Here is a 22,609-nt window from a genome sequence, read left to right as displayed (position 1 = left end):
CTTTTATCAGGTGTTTCACCTTCCCACACATCTTCAGGAGGCTGTCAACGTATCTTTTCTCTCTCATTAGGAATATTAGCTCGTTCCTTCTCCAATCCAGCACCTTCTTCATATCATGTTTTTTCTCCTGGAGTGAAATACTTTCTCTCTCTGGGGGGGATAAAAAATGTAACCCAATCAAACAAACATATCCTTTTCCATGGCAACCCACTTCTTGCACCTCCCTTTAAATCCGTTCCACATTCAAGGCCGCAGAACGATAAAGCCGCACACACGGCCACATTCTCAGGGGGCCCATGGGCTCAGCAATGCGGAACGAAAATGCAGCAGGTATTCTTGTCATCATTGTATACTTTTCCCATTATTTTCCTGAGGATGCAAAGCCGACCTCTGCAACTTACTGGCCAGAAAGCCACTCATCACACACATGACAAACATCACCCCCACAACACACAGGCAAACAGACCTTCTCACCCTTGGAACCCCTCACTGGCTGTTAAGTCCACATCCTGGCCTGACACTCACGCAATTGCCAGATGTCAAGAAAGTGATCCATGTGCTTCAGGATCAGCTGCAGCTGTCCAACTAAAATCGTTCCACTCAACAGGTCCCCGGTGACTTTTGCAAGCACATTGTCCACAACCGCCATCAGCTTCTTGCCATTCTCCGTAATGTTCGCTAAGACCGTCTTGTTAGTTCCTGATCAGGTTAAGAACAGAGGTAAAACCATGGGTGCCCCACTTCCGAGGCCCCCATCCCTCTTACACAGGAGGGTGCCCAGCAAGCCGCCGTTCTGCAAGGCACCCTGAGTTCCTACGCGCGCTTCCCGACCCACTAGGTTCCACTTCTGCCTTGTCCAAACTGTTGCCCGCTGACTTCCTCCTTCACGAAGGTGATTTCTCCAACGGCCAAACCAGCCAGGAGAACATTTCTCAGGTTTCTAAACTCCGTGCCCCCTCAGTACCTGAGACCCCTCAACCTTCACCAACCTCCTTCAGATGCCTCCTCGCTGAGGATCCCTCCCCTGGACGCTGTCACACCCAGCAAGGGCCCTCGAACGGCCCTCGGGGCCCGTTTCATTAGGGAAACAGGGAAGCATCAATGGGCGACCTGACCCGCCCTGCAGCTCGCTGTCTTGCAAAATTCTGAATGTGAATTTGAGCATCAATTTAGAGGGTAGAATTTTTAAATCTACTTAGTTTAACCACCAGAGATTTCTCCCCCAGTAATATTAGGGCTGCACAGTATTAGGACACCAAGTTTATCTGCACCATTAAAAACAAACACAGCAACTTTATTCATAATTGCAAAATCTTGGAAGCATCCAAGGTATCCTTCAGTAGGTGACTGGATAAACAGGCTGTGGTCCAGCCACACGATGCAATGTTACTCAGGGAGAGGAAGAAATGAGCGATTAAAAGGGGCCTCGAATGCATTTGCTCAGTCAAAGAGGCCAGTTTGAAGAGGCCACATGCTATATGCTTCCAACTGCATAACATTCTGGAAAAGACAACTACAGGGGAGGGGACAAGGAGGGGTGAATGGATGGAGCACAGGGCATTTTAGGGCAGTGAGAAGACTGTATGACACTACACTGGTGGACACATGTCATTACATACTTGTTAAAGCCCGTAGGCTGTACAACACCAAAGAGTGAGCCCTAATGCAAACTCCAGACGTCAGTTACCACTGACATACCAGGCCTGGATAGACGGGGGTAACAGATGCACCACGTCAAGGCAAGACAGTATTAACAGGGGAAACTGTGTCAGGGGCAGGGAGGTGTGAATACGGAACTCTGTACTTTCTGCTCAGTTTTCCTGTGAAACTACAAGTACTCTAAAAATAAGTTCTATTAATACGAAAATACAAATACGACCTTTCAAGTGAGAAGCTTTTAATCACATACATAAAAGTCCCACAACAGTGATCTGATTCTCTCTCCCACAGCCACACGTGGGAGCTCAGCTACTCCTTGGCTGCCCGATTATTTGAGGGAACTGAGAATCGGAATAATCCAACTTGGGATTTTCAGGTCCAGATCCAGGGCCTTCTAAGTCTAACAATGTACACGTCAACCTGAATACGATGCTTTCAGGGCGGCACGTGTGTCTCCCCAATTTTGATCACAAAGAGCTTGGGAACATAGAGGGTGCAGGTAGAACAATCAGACAGTGCTTAGATCTTGTTCAGGCCGACACTGGGTCGGACACTTCCATCCATCTCAGAGTAAGAGACTGTGTGTTAGAGCCAGACACGCCTGGGCTTCAATTTTAGTTCTTAATCCTTATCTCCCAGACTTTAAGTCACATTACCTTTTCCAATTCAGTTTCCTCTTCTGAAAAATGGGGATCTTAAGGAGGATGTTTGGGACCATTTCAAGGACTCTATGTGCAATAGTGGCAGGTGCACAGCTAGTACTCAAAGGATGATCATTTTCAGGACTGGTTCTTATTTACATTGCAAGATACCCTGGACCCTCCTGGGTCCCTCCATCCAATCTGCTACCTTTGTCAAACATCAACCTTTCCTGGGTATCAGGTCAAATAGCGCGCCGTCCCCAGGGGGCAGGAGGACACCGAGTGGACAGAGCAGATTTTCCCAACACACCCCCATAAACATACCAAACAATTTCAAGACATGCTTGATGTCTGGCCAAAAAAGCAGGTGTTTTAGGACCTCATCCAGGGTGACCACAACTTCCCCATTGATTCTCGGCCAGGACTTCGTGATCACAGCAGACACAAGAGTCCCCAGTTTCCACAAGTCACAGGAGGAGTTTCTCTCGAGGATACTGGTATTAGACTAGAAGTAAGGAGAGAAGTTTAGGATGTATTTTTTATTGGTTTGCTTTTGAATAAAGGAAGTAAACTACTTGCCCAGTGGCATTTGGAACTCTTCTGGGACTCAAAAAAAACAGAAAAGGAAAATCCTTACCTTTTCTTAAGGCATTTCCATCTCCCCGTGTACAGTCTTCTTACGTGACAAACACCCAAGATGTGGGGACACACGCACACAAACACGCACAGAACACAGCCCACGAGTCACAGCCCCTCTCCTTCTGACTCGCTGCCAGTTTTTACCTTTTCCTAGACTTTCATATCATGAAAAACACCAGGTACATCATGAACAAGCCATGAATACACGCGGTACTTTGGGTTCCTGCACTGTAATTCTCTTAAAGGCTGCAAATCCACTGTAATTCTCCTTCTGATGCTCCACCAAAAAACAAAGTGTTTTCCTTCTTTACACTCAAAGTTCTCAGAAAAAGTTTTAGTAATTAGTAAAAAAAACAGAGTGAAGGTAGTTTAGTACAGATGCTTTCTGATATTTAAAGGGATGGAAGAAACTTGTCCAGCATCACAGAAAAAGGATGGTGCACCGCAATCAAGTGGGACTTATCCCAGGATGAAAGGTTGGTTTAACATGAAAAAAAAAAACAATCAGGTAATGCAATACATTATATCAATAGGAAAAAAGCACAGGACTGCCTCAATAGACGCAGAGAAAGCACAGCACAAAATCCAATATTGTTGAGTGAACACACTCAACAAAACCAGGAATACAAGGGACTTCCCTAACCTGAGGCATCTGTAAAGACCCACAGCCAACATCAGACTCAGTGATTCAAGACTGAACCTTTCCTGGTAACATCAGGAACAAGACAAGGACATCCACCCGCCCCATTTCTACTCGACGGTGCAGTGGAGGGTGTTGCCTGAGTGATCAGGCAAGAAAAATAAAGGGTGTCCAGATTGGAGAGCAAGAAGTAAAACTATTTCTATTTCCATATGACATGATCTTATATATAAAAAACCCTAAAGAGATCTCTCTCTCTCTCTCTCTCTCTCTCTCTCTCTCTCTCTCTCACACACACACACACACGAAGTAAGGCTGCACACACACACACACACACACACACACACACACACACACACACACACACACACGAAGTAAGGCTGCTCCTAAGAGACTGTGGGACAGAATCTCTTTCCACTTTTCAAGGGGGAAAAAAAAGCCCTATATGAACTGTTAGAATCTTTTCAGCTTCCTACATTTTTCTTCCAACACTGCTTTGTCGACCTTTGGAGTCCTTTCCTGCACACCTGCCTAAGCAAGTGGTCAGACAAAACAAATCCACTCTCACTGATGATAACGGGGTATTTAGGTGCCATCTGCGAGGCTACTTCATTCAAGGCTGTGTGAGAGTGGCTGTGGCAACCTGGGGTGGCAGGAAGCTGAGCGGCATTTCTAGGAGTGGGTCAAGGGAACTGGATTTCAGAACCGTTCCTCTAGGCTAGGAGGGGGACACCTGTGTCCCCTCTGTGTCGGTGCAAGGTCTCCAAACCAGCAGGTGCAAACAGCCTTTAACTGATGAATCCAAACGCGTTCCCCAAGGCAGGGGCATTCACCTGGCAGGCGGAGCTCACGGCTTCGATGACACACTTCTGAAAGCATTTTGACACACTGTCTTCTGGGCCTGCGGAGACCCACTGGGTGCTGCAGAAGACAGAGATCTGGGCGAGAGGCGTCCCCTGCAGGATGGAGACGAGGGTTGAGAGCTTTGGGGCACCACGTGCCTACTCTGCAGAATGAAAGCACCCTTATACTTTCACCTGCCATTATTTTAACTTCACATCCCTGCTAAGCAAGTACTTCACCCGCCACATTAGCCCCAAAAGGCTACAATTCAGAACACCTCTCTTCCCACTTCACGGAAAAAGCCTCTCTGCACAGCAGCGCGCAGAAACATGTAATCTTGAAAAATACATGACTTTTTCCTCGCTTCCACTTTCTTAAAAACATCCATTTAACAGTTACATATACAATTCTCATGCCATGTTTAAAAGGAACCCTAATTTTCCTAGAATAACAGGCCTTGCTTAAAAATGAGGAGCCCTTTGGCATTTTCCCCACCCATCACTGGGTTTAATGAGGTGCCTGTCACCAAGAAGCCAATCAGAGTTCCTGAATAAGGAGGGTCTGCCCAGGCTGTGCCTGGGATTCTGCTGGCGGCAAGGCCCTGTCCCCTTATTCTCCTCAGAGCCTCACTGCAGGTATCCAACTATATCCCAGAATATCCAACTGTTAAGGTCGGCTCAGAATGCAGCTCACGCTTACCCCATGCCCCGGCACAGCAGCGCTGTCCATTCAAACGCACCGTTCACATACATCTATGGGTTGTTACGGGTGCTTCGGTTTATCCTGCCCCTGAACAGAACCCCACCCACCGGTACCTGTTTTATTCTCCCCTCCATGTCCCCCAGCAAGGACTCCCTCCAGCGCTCCAGGGGGAAGGGCATCTCCACCAGCCGCCTCCAGACCTGCAACATGTATGCGTCAGTGCCACAGCCTAATCCTACACAAAAGGCGGCTGTGTTAAGACCCAGAGCCCTGGGCACTGAGGACCCCTGCGTCCTGATGCTTGTCACTGGCGAGCCCTGTCAGTGCCGATCAGGGCAACGCCTTCAGCCTCAGGAAATGCAGGGCCCTGGCTGCATCAGGCGGCCATTAGGTCCTTCCATTGTGCAACTGGTTTTTATTCTGAAAACATTTCCCTGGTTTTTTTTTTTTCAAAAAATGTCAAATGTACAGACAACTTGCAAGAATGGCAAACACCACATACCTCCCACCAGATCTCCCAGGTGTGACTATCAAAAACATTTATCTCCCCATCACGTTCTCGAGTCTCCCTATAAAGACCCGCGTTCTTCCCCCGAACCACTGGGAGGCACAATGCAGGTGTCACGTCACTTGGCCTGCCAGGGACCCGGGAAGGTGTCGCTACCACCATGGCCACACCCCCAGAGCACAGGCACCATGCCCAGCACAGCTCACAAGGGGCCCCGCACACACTCCACTGTCTTACGCTGACCCCCCTCCTGACTTGTCCCCAAATGCTCCCACGACTCAGTCATATGAAGTGTTCTTGGTGGAAACACTATTCAGTGGCACTACATTGAAAATGTACTTTGTGTAGGCCAGGCACCTTCCCCCCATCTGCCTCACATGTCGGGGATGCTGCTGGCCCTCAGACAAGGGGGCATGGGGTCCTCGCCACACCAGGGCTGGCCACTCCGCCACACCTCCCCATTGCCCAGGGGCTCATCCCTCCTCCGTATTAGGAGGGAATCTGCGTGGGGGTGGGGGTGCTCTGTTATCTGCTCTGACACCTTCTAGCTCCTGATCGCGGCACCGGTGGCTGGCTCTCACAAGTCCACTGTCACCACCGTGTCACAGAACGAGGACTTTCTACCGCAACGGTTTCTTCTACACATTAGTACTCAGTTTTCTTCTACAAAAGAAAAAAAAGGCTTGCCTCTCTCCCCCTTTTTGTTCTGTAAACATGTTTAAGATATCAGTGAACTGAATCCACCCCTGGTATGACTCTTCTGGGTATTCAAATCGCCCGGCTTGGCCAGCCGAAGCCCCTTCAGGCTCGCTTCTTTCGCCTTTCTTTAAAAACGTGGAATAATTTTACATTTATAGAAATAGTGTGAAGACAACACAGCGCTCTCCCACATATGGAGCTTAGCGCACCTCCCCAGGACCCCGTCACGCGGCCGCAGCGCCTAGCTGTCAAGGCTAAGAAGTCAGGGTTGACAGATCGCCACCAACCACACTGCAGGCCTCCCAGGGTCCAACCTAGGACACGGTCCTGCAGGGAGTCCTGTGCCCCGGAGACATGCTGCCATCCGTCCTGGGCACTTGCTCCCTTCTGGCTCCACCCTTCCCCTTCCCAGCCCGGGACTTGCTGTTGATTCCGGAAGCGCAGGCTTCCTTCGGTGAAGATGGTACTTAGAAGCCATGACTGGGCTCTCAGTGTGCTCGAGGGAACAGGAGGTCACTTCCAGGCCCTTGGTATGGAGAGAGCTTGGACGGTCACTGCTGCTTTCCGGATCCCAAATGCAGAGGACCGCTAGCTTCTTCCAATCCCTGGGGTGTTCCTGCTTCCCTGGTCCACATTTCCCTCCTACACAGCCAGAAAGAGCCCTGGCTTCCAACTGCATCCAACTGCACTCATTTGCCTGGCCTTACAGTGCACGCACAATACTCCAGAATCGCTACATCCATTCCACCATCAAACAAGGTTCTAAATAAAGCTCAAGATTCATGTGCATTTTGTTCCTCTGAGTGTGAGCGCTCAGGTTCCGTGCTCCAGGCATTCGAGTTAACATCCCTTCCCTTCTGTGGGCAGGTTAAGTCTGAGCGATCCCGAGTCTCAGCTGTCTCTGCTCATGCACAGCTCCATCTACATGACTGTGTGATTATCCTGTTCACATATCCCTGTCAGGCAACAGCTTATTGAAATCTGGCTAAATGAGGTCAGAGGGCTGTTGGCTGGGTTGCTTTCCTCTTCTAGAATTGTGTCCCGGCAGCTGGCTCAAAAGTCCTCACAAACAGAGGGAGGGGCACCCATTTTGCTCTGAGACTGGATGGAAGGCAGGGGGAGATTGTGTCCCCGGGCTGCGCTGCCTGAGCACCACTGGGGCCACCCCGTTAGGGAAGCCACCGCCATCCAGGGTGGGAGCCGCTGGCCGCCGCCCTGCTCAGCATCCCCTCTGCCTAGGCGGAGCTTACCTCGATCTCATCATGATAAACGAATGAGACAGGACGCTCATATGTGTTCTGGAACATGCCCCTCCTAAAGATCCTCTTGAGCCAAGTTCTAGTAGTGGTGAGGGTGTCCTGGAAGACTGCTTTTACTGAATTCTTCTTTCCCATTTCATTTCCCTGCCCTTCTGCAGAGGCCTGCTCCTGGGAGGGAGGGAGAGAGACACTGATTATCAGTCGGGGAACCGCGGGGCCAAGCAGCTGCGGGCTGCCTCACCGCGTCTGCAGAGCCAACGGCTTTGGCACTGCAGCTGCACACGCGTGCGCCAGCACCGGCACTGGCACCGGCACAGCCCACAGCACTTCAATTTCCTCTGAGCGTTTGGAACACGGATGACTCGGGGGAAATGGGGAGAGAAGCAAGGTCATTAATGTGACATTCAGCCACCCTGTCCAGGGGCATCAGACCAGACCACCTTGTCCACAGGCGGATCTCCATGGCCCAACTGAAGGCAACGCCGTCACACCTCCTCCAGCGGGTGGAAAAGGCCCCCCAGTAGCACTGCGGCCAGCGGCCCGGAGGACCCAGGCGAGGGGGCCGTGCAAGTCCCGCACCCCCAACACCAGCGGGCCATCATGGCCTCAGGGGGCCCAGTCCCGCTCTCCTTGCTGTCTTTGGGTGCGGCTTCTCCTTTATTCTCCCCAAAATCCCTTTCCCCGGCATCAGGCTCTTGTGATGCCTGCCTCCCTTCCTCCCTCCTCACCAGAAGCACATTTACTAGCCCCCACACCTGCACGGTGTGTGTGCACGTGTGCACGCGTGCTCTGCAGCATACACTGTAAGTGTCAGGACCCACAATGGCTGGACCTGGTGCCACTCCCTCCCTCTGGAGGCTCCAAGAACCACCATGTGCCTCAAGGCTGGGAGATGTGGTGGCAAAGCGGACGCCATTCCTGCCAGGGCGGCCTGCTGGAGCAGGAGACCAGCGGTGCACAGACAGACAGACGGACAAGCCTGTGGTGGAAACCGTAGCGAGTGCCAGTGGGAAAACTGCAAGGCATTTTCGAGGCACACAGAGGAGGCTGTACCCAGCAGGGGTGGCAGGGAGCTCCGCCCTGAAGGATGAGGAAGCGCTAGCCTTGCAGGAGGGGTTAGGAAGGGCACAGAACCTTCCAGAACAATCCAGAAGCTCTGGCCCGGTGTGCACACCCTCTGTGATCCAGCCTTCCCTAGAACTTGGCTTCCTCCAGCTGCGCCGCTGTTACTCCAAGGCCCTCCACACGGGCTCCCCCTCCCTGACTCTGAGGCGCGGGAACACTGGCCGCTCTCTGAAGGCCCTGCCTTTGCCCCCGGGGCATCTTACTGGCAATCCAGCTTACCGCTGAGCCCTGAGATGCAACTGTGCGCCTGCCGGGTGGCGCCCCTCCTACAAGTCCTTGTGCCAGGACCCTCCTCTTTTCCATCTAGTGTCTGTCCCCTGTGCCCACACTGGGCCAGGCAGGGATGCATAAGTGAACAACCCAAGCCCCGAAATCTAAGCCAGAGCCCTCACCTCTGCTCCTTGTTTCCTCCCATATGGCAGCCTGTCAATCCCATCAGCCCTTTACACGAGCATCCTACCAAAGCTTTCCGGAACCTCCTCACCCTTGTGTCTCACCTCAGTTTCACAAAGCTTTGTTTTTCTGGCGCGGGCAGTGTTCTGACCACATTGTGGATTACACTAATATGAGTTCCCAAACAATCCTAAGACAGTGATTTCTGCCAGGAAATACACCCTAAACAGCTAATGAATTTCTTAACGGTTTATTTGGAAGTTGGCACCTGCTTATGGTGTTTTAAATGACACCCACTTCAGGAGGAAGCCACCATCTTACCAATATTTATTTTAAAATGTGTCCATGGTATTCTAAAGGAGACAATTGAACGAAATAGAGTTGAAACATATACTCTACTTAAAATCATTTTAGGAGGGAGCCAAGATGGCGGCGTGAGTAGAGCAGTGGAAATCTCCTCCCAAAAACACATAGAGCTATGAAAATATAACAAAGAAAAATCTTCCTAAAATAGAGACCACAGGATACGGGACAACATCCAGACCACATCCACACCTGCAAGAACCCAGTGCCTTGTGAAGGGGGTAAGATACAAGCCCCAGCCCGGCGGGACCCGAGCGCCCCTCCCCCCGGCTCCCGGCGGGTGGAGAGAAACTGGAGCAGTTTTTTTTTTTTGGAGAGCGCTTTTTGGAAGCCTTAGAGGGACGGGCCCCCGTTGCTGGGGAGGCAGGGTGGCGGGACCGGTGAGGAGGTGCCTGGGAACGGCGCCGGAGGACAAAGAATATCCCGCGTTTCTCCCTGCGAGACCTGGGGGCGGGTGCCTGAGACCAGTGCCTGAGGACGGAGGAGGTCGCGCGTTTTTCCCCTTTTTTTTTTTTTTCTCTTTTTGGCAAGCGCTTTTTGGAAGCCTTGAAGGGACGGGGACCCCAGTGCTAGGGAGGCACGGTGGCGGGACTGGTGATCGGGTGGCTGGGACCGGCGCCTGAGGACAAAGAATATCCCCCGTTTTTCCCTGCGGGACCGGTGGGCGGGTGCCTGAGACCGGCACTTGAGGACAGAGGAAATCGCGCGTTTTTCCCCTTTTTTTTTTCTCTTTTCTGCGAGTGCTTTTTGGAAGCCTAAAAGGGACAGGGACCCCGGTGCTAGGGAGGCAGGGCGGCGGGACTGGTGAGCGGGTGCCTGGGACCGGCACCTGAGGACAAAGAATATCCCGCATTTTTCCCTGTGGGACCGGTGGGTGGGTGCCTGAGACCAGCACCTGAGGACGGAAGAAATCGCGCGTTTTTCCCCTTTTTTTTTCTCTCTTTTTGCCAAGTGCTTTTTGGAAGCCTTGAAGGGACAGGGACCCCGGTGCTAGGGAGGCAGGGCGGCAGGACTGGTGAGCGGGTGCGTGGGACCAGTGCCTGAGGACCAAGAATATTGAGCGTTCCTTCCCTGCGGGACCGGTGGGTGGGTGCTTTTTGGAAGCCTTGAAAGGACAGGGACCCTGGTGCTAGGGAGACAGGGCAGCAGGACCAGTGCGCGGGTGCCTGGGACCGGCACCTGAGGAAAAAAAAAAAAAAAAATCGCGTGTTTTTTCTTTTTTTTTTCCTTTCTGTTCCCTCTCTCATTGTTGCTGTTGTTGTTTTGGTTTGGAGAGTGCTTTTTGGAAATCTTAAAGGGGCAGGACAGGTCACTTAGACCAGAAGCAGGGAATCTGGGGATCTCTGGGCACTCTAACCCCCTGGGCAGCAGGGAGCACAGAGGCCCCTTACGGAGATAAATAGTCTCCTGGCTGCTCCCCCTCTAACGGGGCTCGACCATTTTGGAGGAAGAGCCCCAGCCAGGCCAAGCCCACAGCAACAGTGGAGATAAACCCCAAAGCAACTGGGCAGGAAGCAGAAGCCCTGTCTGCGCACAGCTGCCCAGCACAAGCCACTAGAGGTCGCTATTCTCCCAGGAAAAGGCTACAAACCAACAAGAAGGGAAGCTCTTCCAGCGGTCACTTGTACCAGCTCTGCAGACTATCTCTATCACCATGAAAAGGCAAAACTACAGGCAGACAAAGATCACAGAGACAACACCTGAGAAGGAGACAGACCTAACTAGTCCTCCTGAAAAAGAATTCAAAATAAAAATCATGAACATGCTGACAGAGATGCAGAAAAAAATGCAAGAGCAATGGGATGAGATGCAGAGAAAAATGCAAGAGCAGTGGGATGAGATGCAGAGAAAAATGCAAGAGCAGTGGGATGAAGTCCGGAAGGAGATCACAGATGTCAGGAAAGAGATCACAGAAGTGAAACAATCCCTGGAAGGATTTATAAGCAGAATGGATAAGATGCAAGAGGCCATTGAAGGAATAGAAGCCAGAGAACAGGAACGTATAGAAGCTGACATAGAGAGAGATAAAAGGATCTCCAGGAATGAAACAACACTAAGAGAAATATGTGACCAATACAAAAGGAAAAACATTCGTATTATAGGGATACCAGAAGAGGAAGAAAGAGGAAAAGGGATAGAAAGTGTCTTTGAAGAAATAATTGCTGAAAACTTCCCCAAACTGGGGGAGGAAATAATCGAACAGACCATGGAATTATACAGAACCCCCAACAGAAAGGATCCAAGGAGGACAACACCAAGACACATAATAATTAAAATGGCAAGGATCAAGGACAAGGAAAGAGTTTTAAAGGCAGCTAGAGAGAAAAAGGTCACCTATAAAGGAAAACCAATCAGGCTAACATCAGACTTCTCAACAGAAACCCTACAGGCCAGAAGAGAATGGCATGATATACTTAATGCAATGAAACAGAAGGGCCTTGAACCAAGGATACTGTATCCAGCACGACTATCATTTAAATATGATGGTGGGATCAAACAATTCCCAGATAAGCAAAAGCTGAGGGAATTTGCTTCCCACAAACCACCTCTACAGGGCATCCTACAGGGACTGCTCTAGATGGGAGCACCCCTAAAAAGAGCACAGAACAAAACACACAACATATGAAGAAGGGAGGAGGAGGAATAAGAAGGGAGAGAAGAAAAGACTCTCCAGACAGTGTATACAACAGCTCAATAAGCGAGCTAAGTTAGGCAGTAAGATACTAAAGAAGCTAACCTTGAACCTTTGGTAACCACGAATCTAAAGCCTGCAATGGCAATAAGTACATATCTTTCAATAGTCACCCTAAATGTAAATGGACTTAATGCACCAATCAAAAGACATAGAGTAATAGAATGGATAAAAAAGCAAGACCCATCTATATGCTGCTTACAAGAAACTCACCTTAAACCCAAAGATAAGCATAGACTAAAAGTCAAGGGATGGAAAAACATATTTCAGGCAAACAACAGTGAGAAGAAAGCAGGGGTTGCAGTACTAATATCAGACAAAATAGACTTCAAAACAAAGAAAGTAACAAGAGATAAAGAAGGCCACTACATAATGATAAAGGGCTTAGTCCAACAAGAGGATATAACCATTCTAAATATATATGCACCCAATACAGGAGCACCAGCATATGTGAAGCAAATACTAACAGAACTAAAGAGGGAAATAGACTGCAATGCATTCATTGTAGGAGACTTCAACACACCACTCACCCCAAAGGATAGATCCACCGGGCAGAAAATAAGTAAAGACACACAGGCACTGAACAACACACTAGAACAGATGGACCTAATAGACATCTATAGAACTTTACATCCAAAAGCAACAGGATATACATTCTTCTCAAGTGCACATGGAACATTCTCCAGAATAGACCACATACTAGCTCACAAAAAGAGCCTCAGTAAATTCCACAATATTGAAATTCTACCAACCAATTTTTCAGACCACAAAGGTATGAAAGTAGAAATAAATTCTACAAAGAAAACAAAAAGGCTCACAAACACTTGGAGGCTTAACAACATGCTACTAAATAATCAATGGATCAATGAACAAATCAAAATAGAGATCAAGGAATATATAGAAACAAATGACAACAACAACACTAAGCCCCAACTTCTGTGGGATGCAGCGAAAGCAGTCTTAAGAGGAAAGTATATAGCAATCCAGGCACACTTGAAGAAGGAAGAACAATCCCAAATGAATAGTCTAACATCACAATTATTAAAACTGGAAAAAGAAGAACAAATGAGGCCTAAAGTCAGCAGAAGGAGGGACATAATAAAGATCAGAGAAGAAATAAACAAAATTGAGAAGAATAAAACAATAGCAAAAATCAACGAAACCAAGAGCTGGTTCTTTGAGAAAATAAACAAAATAGATAAGCCTCTAGCCCAACTTATTAAGAGAAAAAGAGAGTCAACACAAATCAACATAATCAGAAATGAGAATGGAAAAATCACGACAGACTCCACAGAAATACAAAGAATTATTAAAGACTACTATGAAAACCTATATGCCAACAAGCTGGAAAACCTAGAAGAAATGGACAACTTCCTAGAAAAATACAACCTCCCAAGACTGACCAAGGAAGAAACACAAAAGTTAAACAAACCAATTACAAGCAAAGAAATTGAAACAGTAATCAAAAAACTACCCAAGAACAAAACCCCGGGGCCGGACGGATTTACCTCGGAATTTTATCAGACACACAGAGAAGACATAATACCCATTCTCCTTAAAGTGTTCCACAAAATAGAAGAAGAGGGAATACTCCCAAACTCATTCTATGAAGCCAACATCACCCTAATACCAAAACCAGGCAAAGACCCCACCAAAAAAGAAAATTACAGACCAATATCCCTGATGAACGTAGATGCAAAAATACTCAATAAAATATTAGCAAACAGAATTCAACAGTATATCAAAAGGATCATACACCATGACCAAGTGGGGTTCATCCCAGGGATGCAAGGATGGTACAACATTCGAAAATCCATCAACATCATCCACCACATCAACAAAAAGAAAGACAAAAACCACATGATCATCTCCATAGATGCTGAAAAAGCATTTGACAAAATTCAACATCCATTCATGATAAAAACTCTCAGCAAAATGGGAATAGAGGGCAAGTACCTCAACATAATAAAGGCCATATATGATAAACCAACAGCCAGCATTATACTGAACAGCGAGAAGCTGAAAGCATTTCCACTGAGATCGGGAACCAGACAGGGATGCCCACTCTCCCCACTGTTATTTAACATAGTACTGGAGGTCCTAGCCACGGCAATCAGACAAAACAAAGAAATACAAGGAATCCAGATTGGTAAAGAAGAAGTTAAACTGTCACTATTTGCAGATGATATGATACTGTACATAAAAAACCCTAAAGACTCCACTCCAAAACTACTAGAACTGATATCGGAATACAGCAAAGTTGCAGGATACAAAATCAACACACAGAAATCTGTAGCTTTCCTATACACTAACAACGAATCAATAGAAAGAGAAATCAGGAAAACAATTCCATTCACCATTGCATCAAAAAGAATAAAATACCTAGGAATAAACCTAACCAAGGAAGTGAAAGACTTATACTCTGAAAACTACAAGTCACTCTTAAGAGAAATTAAAGGGGACACTAATAAATGGAAACTCATCCCATGCTCATGGCTAGGAAGAATTAATATCGTCAAAATGGCCATCCTGCCGAAAGCAATATACAAATTTGATGCAATCCCTCTCAAATTACCAGCAACATTCTTCAATGAATTGGAACAAATAATTCAAAAATTCATATGGAAACACCAAAGACCCCGAATAGCCAAAGCAATCCTGAAAAAGAAGAATAAAGTAGGGGGGATCTCACTCCCCAACTTCAAGCTCTACTACAAAGCCATAGTAATCAAGACAATTTGGTACTGGCACAAGAACAGAGCCACAGACCAGTGGAACAGATTAGAGACCCCAGAAATTAACCCAAACATATATGGTCAATTAATATTTGATAAAGGAGCCATGGACATACAATGGCAAAATGACAGTCTCTTCAACAGATGGTGCTGGCAAAACTGGACAGCTACATGTAGGAGAATGAAACTGGACCATTGTCTAACCCCATATACAAAGGTAAACTCAAAATGGATCAAAGACCTGAATGTAAGTCACGAAACCATTAAACTCTTGGAAAAAAACATAGGCAAAAACCTCTTAGACATAAACATGAGTGATCTCTTCTTGAACATATCTCCCCGGGCAAGGAAAACAACAGCAAAAATGAGCAAGTGGGACTACATTAAGCTGAAAAGCTTCTGTACAGCGAAAGACACCATCAATAGAACAAAAAGGAACCCTACAGTATGGGAGAATATATTTGAAAATGACAGATCTGATAAAGGCTTGACGTCCAGAATATATAAAGAGCTCACACGCCTCAACAAACAAAAAACAAATAACCCAATTAAAAAATGGGCAGAGGAACTGAACAGAAAGTTCTCCAAAAAAGAAATACAGATGGCCAAGAGACACATGAAAAGATGCTCCACATCGCTAATTATCAGAGAAATGCAAATTAAAACTACAATGAGGTATCACCTCACACCAGTAAGGATAGCTGCCATCCAAAAGACAAACAACAACAAATGTTGGCGAGGCTGTGGAGAAAGGGGAACCCTCCTACACTGCTGGTGGGAATGTAAATTAGTTCAACCATTGTGGAAAGCAGTATGGAGGTGCATCAAAATGCTCAAAACAGACCTACCATTTGACCCAGGAATTCCACTCCTAGGAATTTACCCTAAGAACGCAGCAATCAAGTTTGAGAAAGACAGATGCACTCCTATGTTTATCGCAGCACTATTTACAATAGCCAAGAATTGGAAGCAACCTAAATGTCCATCTGTAGATGAATGGATAAAGAAGATGTGGTACATATACACAATGGAATACTACTCAGCCATAAGAAGTGGAAAAATCCAACCATTTGCAGCAACATGGATGGAGCTGGAGAGTATTATGCTCAGTGAAATAAGCCAAGCGGAGAAAGAGAAATACCAAATGATTTCACTCATCTGAGGAGTATAGGAACAAAGGAAAAACTGAAGGAACAAAACAGCAGCAGAATTACAGAACCCAAAAATGGACTAACAGGTACCAAAGGGAAAGGAACTGGGGAGGATGGGTGGGCAGGGAGGGATAAGGGGGGGGAAGAAGAAGGGGGGTATTAAGATTAGCATGCATGGGGGGGAGGGAGAAAGGGGAGGGTGGGCTGCACAACACAGAGAGGACAAGTAGTGACTCTACAACATTTTGCTAAGCTGATGGACAGTAACCGTAATGTGGTTGTTAGGGGGGACCTGATATAGGGGAGAGCATAGTAAACATAGTATTCTTCAGGTAAGTGTAGATTAAAAATTTAAAAAAAAAAAAAAAAAAAGAAAGAGAAAGAAAAGGGGGATTACTCCTTAACAGGATAAAACTATTGGTAAATCAGAGATCAACGCATGCTTTAAATATCCTTAATGTTGATCACTTAAAGGGTGTCAGATGATCAGCTATGGAGGTACTCTTTTCTGATAATATTCCTTTCTCTTAATTAAAAAAAAAAAAAAAAAAAAGCAGTTACTGTGTGCTGACCTCCAATGAGTTCTGCACAGTGGTATAGAGGGCATGTCAAAGTGTGGGCAAAGGGTCTGTTTGTCTCTACGCAGAAGATCAAGGCCTAGCTTGGATACCCAGAAAATGAACTAAGATACGATATGAGGAGGAGCTTCCGGCATCAGCACTCTCTGGAGGACTCGTGCCGGGGGATGATCATCAAAAAGCCTCCACAGGGATCCGGACGATGCTGCGGTTGTGGCTGCATCCAGCCCACCGTCTCCTGGACTTGCCATAAGAAGGAGGAGGGAGATGTCTAGGCTGGCATGTGCATACAGTGAGACAACGAATTTGACTGGATCTGTACTGTTGGAACTCAACCAGGAGTTGGGAGGGGTGCAAGTTGTAGCACCCCAAAATCTCATGACTATAGACTATCTATGGTTAAAAGAACATATGGGATGTGAACAGATCCCAGAAATGGGCTGCTTTAATTTGTCTGATGGTTCAAGTACAGTTGGAAAATATCCATCATATCATAGATAAATTTTCACAAATGCCTAGGGTGCCTAAATGGTTGTCTTGGCTTCACTGGAGATGGCTGGTAATTATAGATTTGCTTTGTTTATGTCACCGTATTCCTATTATGTCAATATGTGTGTGCAAATTAGTTAGTAGTTTAAAACCTATACATACTTAAGGTACTATACAAGAAGATATGTCAAAGAAATAATCAATCCTCCCAAGTTTCCTTCATATGCTACATCTATAGCTTTTCTTCTTCCTTCCTAATTACAAACTTTAAATAGAATTCGTGCCTCATATCGAATTTACCGAGTATCATAATTCCTCCAGGTGGTAAAGATACCTCGAGACAAGTGCTGGGCATAGAAGCCACAGGGCATAAATCTGCAAAGAAGTAAAAAGCTAACCTTTGCAAACAATATGGCTTCTCTCTCACTTACCAACTTTACATTTCCCTGTATGGCCCCGGAAGATGACTGGTTAGCCAGAGACGGGTAAGATTCCTCAAGGGAGGAACAACCTAAGACAGGCACAGTCGCAGGGGGGCCATCAGGTGAGAATTTGGGGGTCAACAGAGGTGAGGCTCAGAACCTCACCCCCCCTGCTTTGAGAGAAATCTTCTGCATCCGTGGATGTCTTGCTGCCCTTGTCTAGCCTGGATTAATACTTAGTCCATAGGCACACACCTGATCATCTGATCATCTACATTTGCCTTCTTACAGCACTAAACTATGTTTTCTACCTTTATCTTGCATCTACCTACCACTTCAGCATTTTATTAAAAATAAAAATAATAATAATAATAGGAGAAATGTGGGATCAACATATAAATCAAGTACAAAAATCAAATGAATATTCATATTTGACCTGATGGTTTATAGGTCATATTGCATGATCAAAACCGAAAGTTTCTGTGATGACTGCCCTTGTACTGTTCACCATGTAAGAATTTATTCACTCTGTAAGAATTCGTTCACCATGTAAGAACTTGTTCGTTATGCTTCAGAAGATTGGAGACTGACGAGAATTAGGCTTGAGATGGATTAATGATTGTACATTGAGCATTGACCCCCCTATACTGAATTTTATTGTTGTTAACAACCATTTGATCAATAAATATGAGAGATGCCCTCTCAAAAAAAAAAAAAAAAAAAAAAAAAAAAAAAAAAAAAAAAAAAAAAAAAAATCATTTTATATCCCTAATGTCACAGCTCCGACTTGTAATATGGCTAACAAATACCTGGCTGGTCCAAACAGAAAACCTTACACCGCCTATAACTGAAGCTCATACGCTCGGGTGGGTGAACAGTGCACACCAAACATGGGCGAAGTGCTGATACACAGAACGATGCGGAGGAATCTCGGAGACGTGATGACGCATGATGAAAGCCAGATGCAAAACACAGAAAGTTCGAAGACAGGCAAAACTAATCTAAGTGGCAGAAATCAGAAGGGTGACGACCCTGGACGGTGTACCGGGTTGGGGAACAGAGTGCGGGGCTTCCCAGAGCTTGATGCGGAAGGTGGCGTGAGGGCACGCAGCTGCTCGGAAGGCACTGACGCGTCCCTTAACGTGTGCACTATGCTACTGGACGGAATTAAAGTGAACAGGAAGGGCATTTCAGGGGGCCTTGCCTGACACCCCGACCACCCCCTCTGCTCCTCTTCCCATCCTCTGTGATTCTCTGCTGACACTTTAACCCCTGCCCTGCCGCCCTTCTCTCCCTCCCTCCCTCCAGCAGAAGCCCCAGGAGAGCAAGGGCGCAGCCTCTGGTTCACCAAAATATCCTCGATGCCCAGAACAGAATCCAGCATCAAGCGGATACGCCACAAGTATCTGATGACAGAATCAGCCACTCTGGGCCATTCCAGCAATCTCAGAATTAGCCCATCTCCTTTTTGAATTGAGGCTACTTGAAACCCCATACCTATCCTGGGTATGACATTATATGTGTGTGTTCCACTTACCACTAGAGGTTTAAGCTTAATAATTCTGCAAACCATCTCAGCAGATAAGGCAGGCATCTCATAATACTTCTGCTCTTTTGTGATTTTGCAGGTAGATTCGTGAAGTTTCAGACACACAGTCAGGTAGGACTGTAGGACTGTCAAGGGCTCCTCAAGAATCCTACCCCGCAAAGAGTTAAAGAGAAATCATCGAAGGCACTTAGCAGAAATGAGAAAACAGTTTCCATTATCCATAACGCGTTTCTTCCCTTTAAAATACCTACAACTAAGGCATGAATTTCATCCCATTTAGGTAAGGATGTATATCACTAAAGATTTACATGAATCTGAAAAAATTTCAGGAAGACACAGGGAGGGTGGGAGAAAGAGAAAGAAATGCTAGAACATGCTGGTTCTCCGAGCTGTGTGTGGCCAGGGCTCACGTCTGTTACTAACTGGCTGGGAGGCTCCGAAGGTACGAGAGCAGCCCCGGGGGTGCCCCCGTCACGCCCAGCCACAGGTGAGCTCCCAGGCCTCACAGGCGCCTGACAGTAACGGAGACTGGCACAATTCAGGTGAGGCGACGCTGGAGGTGACCCCAGACTCTGCAAAAGCACGTCATCCCCATGGGCCTATTTCGTTGTCCTGTACTCTGTATACTGTCCCTGATTCAGGGTGTCAGAGGCCACACAAATTTGCAGGAGCAAATGAATTCAGATATTTCTGTAAAGTTACCTTTCATTTTTATTTTCGGCTGACCTGACTTGGAAAAAGCATGCAGACTAAAGCTTAAAGGAGTGTGGGATGTAAGCATGAATATGCAGTATGATGGCCAAAGTAAATGGAAAAAATGCACAGGAAAAGGCCTGATGGAAAGAAACAAAATCCTAGCAGCTGATATCTATTATTTTCCCTTAAAAAAAACAGGGTGATTATATTAATAACTTGCAAAAAGAAGCGGGATATACACGGATGACCTTCTGACCCGGAGCCAATGTGGGAGGCTGCCCATCAGCGGAGGGGCACTGTGGGCAAGGGTCAGATGACGCTTTGCTTTCTACTCACTTGTCCTGATAAGCATCCAGGAGTTTCAACAGCATCTTTAACGCATTCTCAATAGCCTAGGGGGGTGAAGGAAAGAAAAACAGGAAAGACTGAGTCATGATGCCACCTTCTTGGCAAAAACAAAACTGAAAAACATCCAACAGAAATAAGGTAAAATAATGAATTCTTTTCTGTCTGTGAGCAAGGTTCCGTAAGTGCTCACGTGCCCATCTTCTGTCTGTTACCAATACACATCAGGATTCAGAATGTGACCACTTCTCCCCCTCCACCAATGGGGAAGGAGAGGTGACAGCTAGGAAGTGGGGCGGCCCCCACGGTGACACAGATCCTGTCTCGTACTGTCACAAATAACACATGGCTACAGTTTACCGATATCAAGTTACTGAAATACTAAAGCAGCCCCGAGGGCTGCCCCCACCCCCTGCCAGTTCTCTTCTTTCTAAGGGCTTCATCCTGTCAAATTTTCAGAGAAAAACAATCACGGGCTCTGCATGTTTAGTTTCTGATCCACTTTTGCTAAGGACTCAAGGCTATTTGAGTGACGGACCTCCGCATTTCTGTAGGAGACTTCCTCAAGGCCTTGAAACCGGTACCAGGTGGCCAGCAGACAGTCCAGGACGCAAGTGGGGTGGCAGCTCAGGTAGTCGCTGAACTGCTTCACGTAGGGCACCAGGCTTCTCAGCGGGAGCACGCTGAGCCAGGATCGGAACAGGTACTTGTCCACATGCAGCAGGTGCTTCTTTTTTTCCATAAGCTGAAGCAACTGCCGCCTGCACACGGGAAAACGAACGGGGCGAAGGCTGGCAGTGAGATCAGTAACTCAGACCAAGTAAAGTAAAATAGGGTTAGGAGGGATCTAGAAAGTTCAGACTTTAAAAATAATTTAAACACTAAGCAGTGAATCAAATGGAAAATAAATGGTTAAGATTCACCAAAATGGAGAGGCCTTGAGGACATACTGCTGAGGGCAATCAGCCCCGCACAGGACAAATACTTTAGGATTCCACTTCTGCGAAACACCCAGGGCACTCAGACTCACAGCGGAGGGCGGAAGGGTGGTCGCCAGGATCAGGGAGGCAGAGCCTGGGAAGGGGAGGCTGGAGAGGGACGGCAGGGCGGGCGCGCAATTCACGGGTGGGCCTAATGCCCTGCACTGCTCACTGCATATGGTCTGTGGCAAATCCTACGTGTATTTTACCACAATAAAAGAATTCACTAAGAACCGTGCATGTTTCCCGGCTTTGATGAGATATAATTGACAGATGACATTGTGTAAGTTTAAGGTTACCACGTATTGGTTTGATACACTCATACACAAAATGCAGCATTAGCAAACACCTGCATCCCATCATGTAACTACTGTTTCTTTTTTGTGGTGAGCACATTTCAGACTTACTCTTAGCAACTTTCAAGTATATAATATACGATCATTAGCTACAGCCACCACGCTGTACATAAGATTCCAGAGTTTAGTCATCTGATAGCCAACATTCACAGTCTCTGATCATCTCTTTTTACCCCCACCCCCAGATCCTGGCGACCACTGCTCTGCTGTTTCTATGCGTTCAGCTTTCTTACATTCCACATGTGAGATCAGACAGTATGTGTCTTCTCCATCAGACTAATTCCACTTAGCATAATACCCTCAAGGTCCATCCCCATTGCCACAAACAGTGGATTTCCTTCTTTGTCAAGGCTAAAAAATATTCCATTTTTATGTAAACCACATCTTTTACTAATGGCCACTTAGGTTGTTTCCATGTCTTTGTTACTGGGAATAATGCTCCGAGGAGCATGGGGTGCAGCTCTCTCTACCAGAGTGATCGCCCTTTGGGACACACCCACAGTGGGATTGCTGGATCATACAGCAGTCCTGGTTTAACTTTTTAATACCTTTTAACTTTTTGAAAACCTCCATACTGTTTTCCATGGTGGTTGTGATAATTTATGAATTAAGCATTTTGATGAGTGAGTGCGTGCCTCGGATCAGCCAGGCTAAGTGAGCCCCGTGAAAGTCTTTGAATTATCCTGAATCTGTAACATTATACTGGAGACCCCAAAAGCTGACAATTGGAAAATCAGTAAAGCAGGGTGCCACAGCAGGGCAGAAGATACAAGAAACATATGGACAGAGGGTTTGTGACACGCAAAAGACCTCTTCTGCCTGAAAGACAGGATCTTGGGTACCACGGCTAGTGATGTCGTTCTCGACTGACACCAGCTAAACTTCTACACAGTTTGCATATCACTGAAGGACATTTAAAATACATATAATCATGTAAGAAAATCTTAATTTGGATTTAGCTTCAAAATGTTCCAGTAACAGTGAAGAAGCAATGACATAATTTAGCTCACTGTTCTGATCCCCAGAAACCTACAGGCTAGATCCCATTGGATTGGGAGGGGGGTGCAGAAGGGACCTGGAACTGTTTCTCTAACAGAAGATTAAATGAGGGAAGTCATGCTGGGAGATGCGTGGTGGCTTTTAAT

General features: G+C 46.8%; 1 protein-coding gene across 7 annotated transcripts in view; it reads right to left on the bottom strand.

Moving 5' to 3' along the window:
- Positions 1-22,609, bottom strand: part of RNF213 (ring finger protein 213) — a 110,825-nt gene that overhangs the window by 61,631 nt on the left and 26,585 nt on the right. For all 7 annotated transcript variants that reach the window (XM_073236050.1, XM_073236049.1, XM_073236048.1 and 4 more), the window contains 9 exons: positions 20,667-20,889; positions 20,120-20,175; positions 19,076-19,235; positions 7,582-7,758; positions 5,238-5,324; positions 4,413-4,535; positions 2,625-2,805; positions 526-699; positions 1-150 (listed from right to left, as the gene is read on the bottom strand). In XM_073236050.1, coding sequence (XP_073092151.1) covers positions 1-150; positions 526-699; positions 2,625-2,805; positions 4,413-4,535; positions 5,238-5,324; positions 7,582-7,758; positions 19,076-19,235; positions 20,120-20,175; positions 20,667-20,889 — 1,331 coding nt within the window. The remainder of the gene's footprint in view (positions 151-525; positions 700-2,624; positions 2,806-4,412; positions 4,536-5,237; positions 5,325-7,581; positions 7,759-19,075; positions 19,236-20,119; positions 20,176-20,666; positions 20,890-22,609) is intronic.

The sequence above is a fragment of the Manis javanica genome, chromosome 4, assembly GCF_040802235.1.
Source record: "Manis javanica isolate MJ-LG chromosome 4, MJ_LKY, whole genome shotgun sequence".
Lineage (NCBI taxonomy): Eukaryota > Metazoa > Chordata > Mammalia > Pholidota > Manidae > Manis > Manis javanica.
Note: the sequence above shows the minus strand (reverse complement) of the source record. Positions and strands in the feature narration are given on the sequence as shown.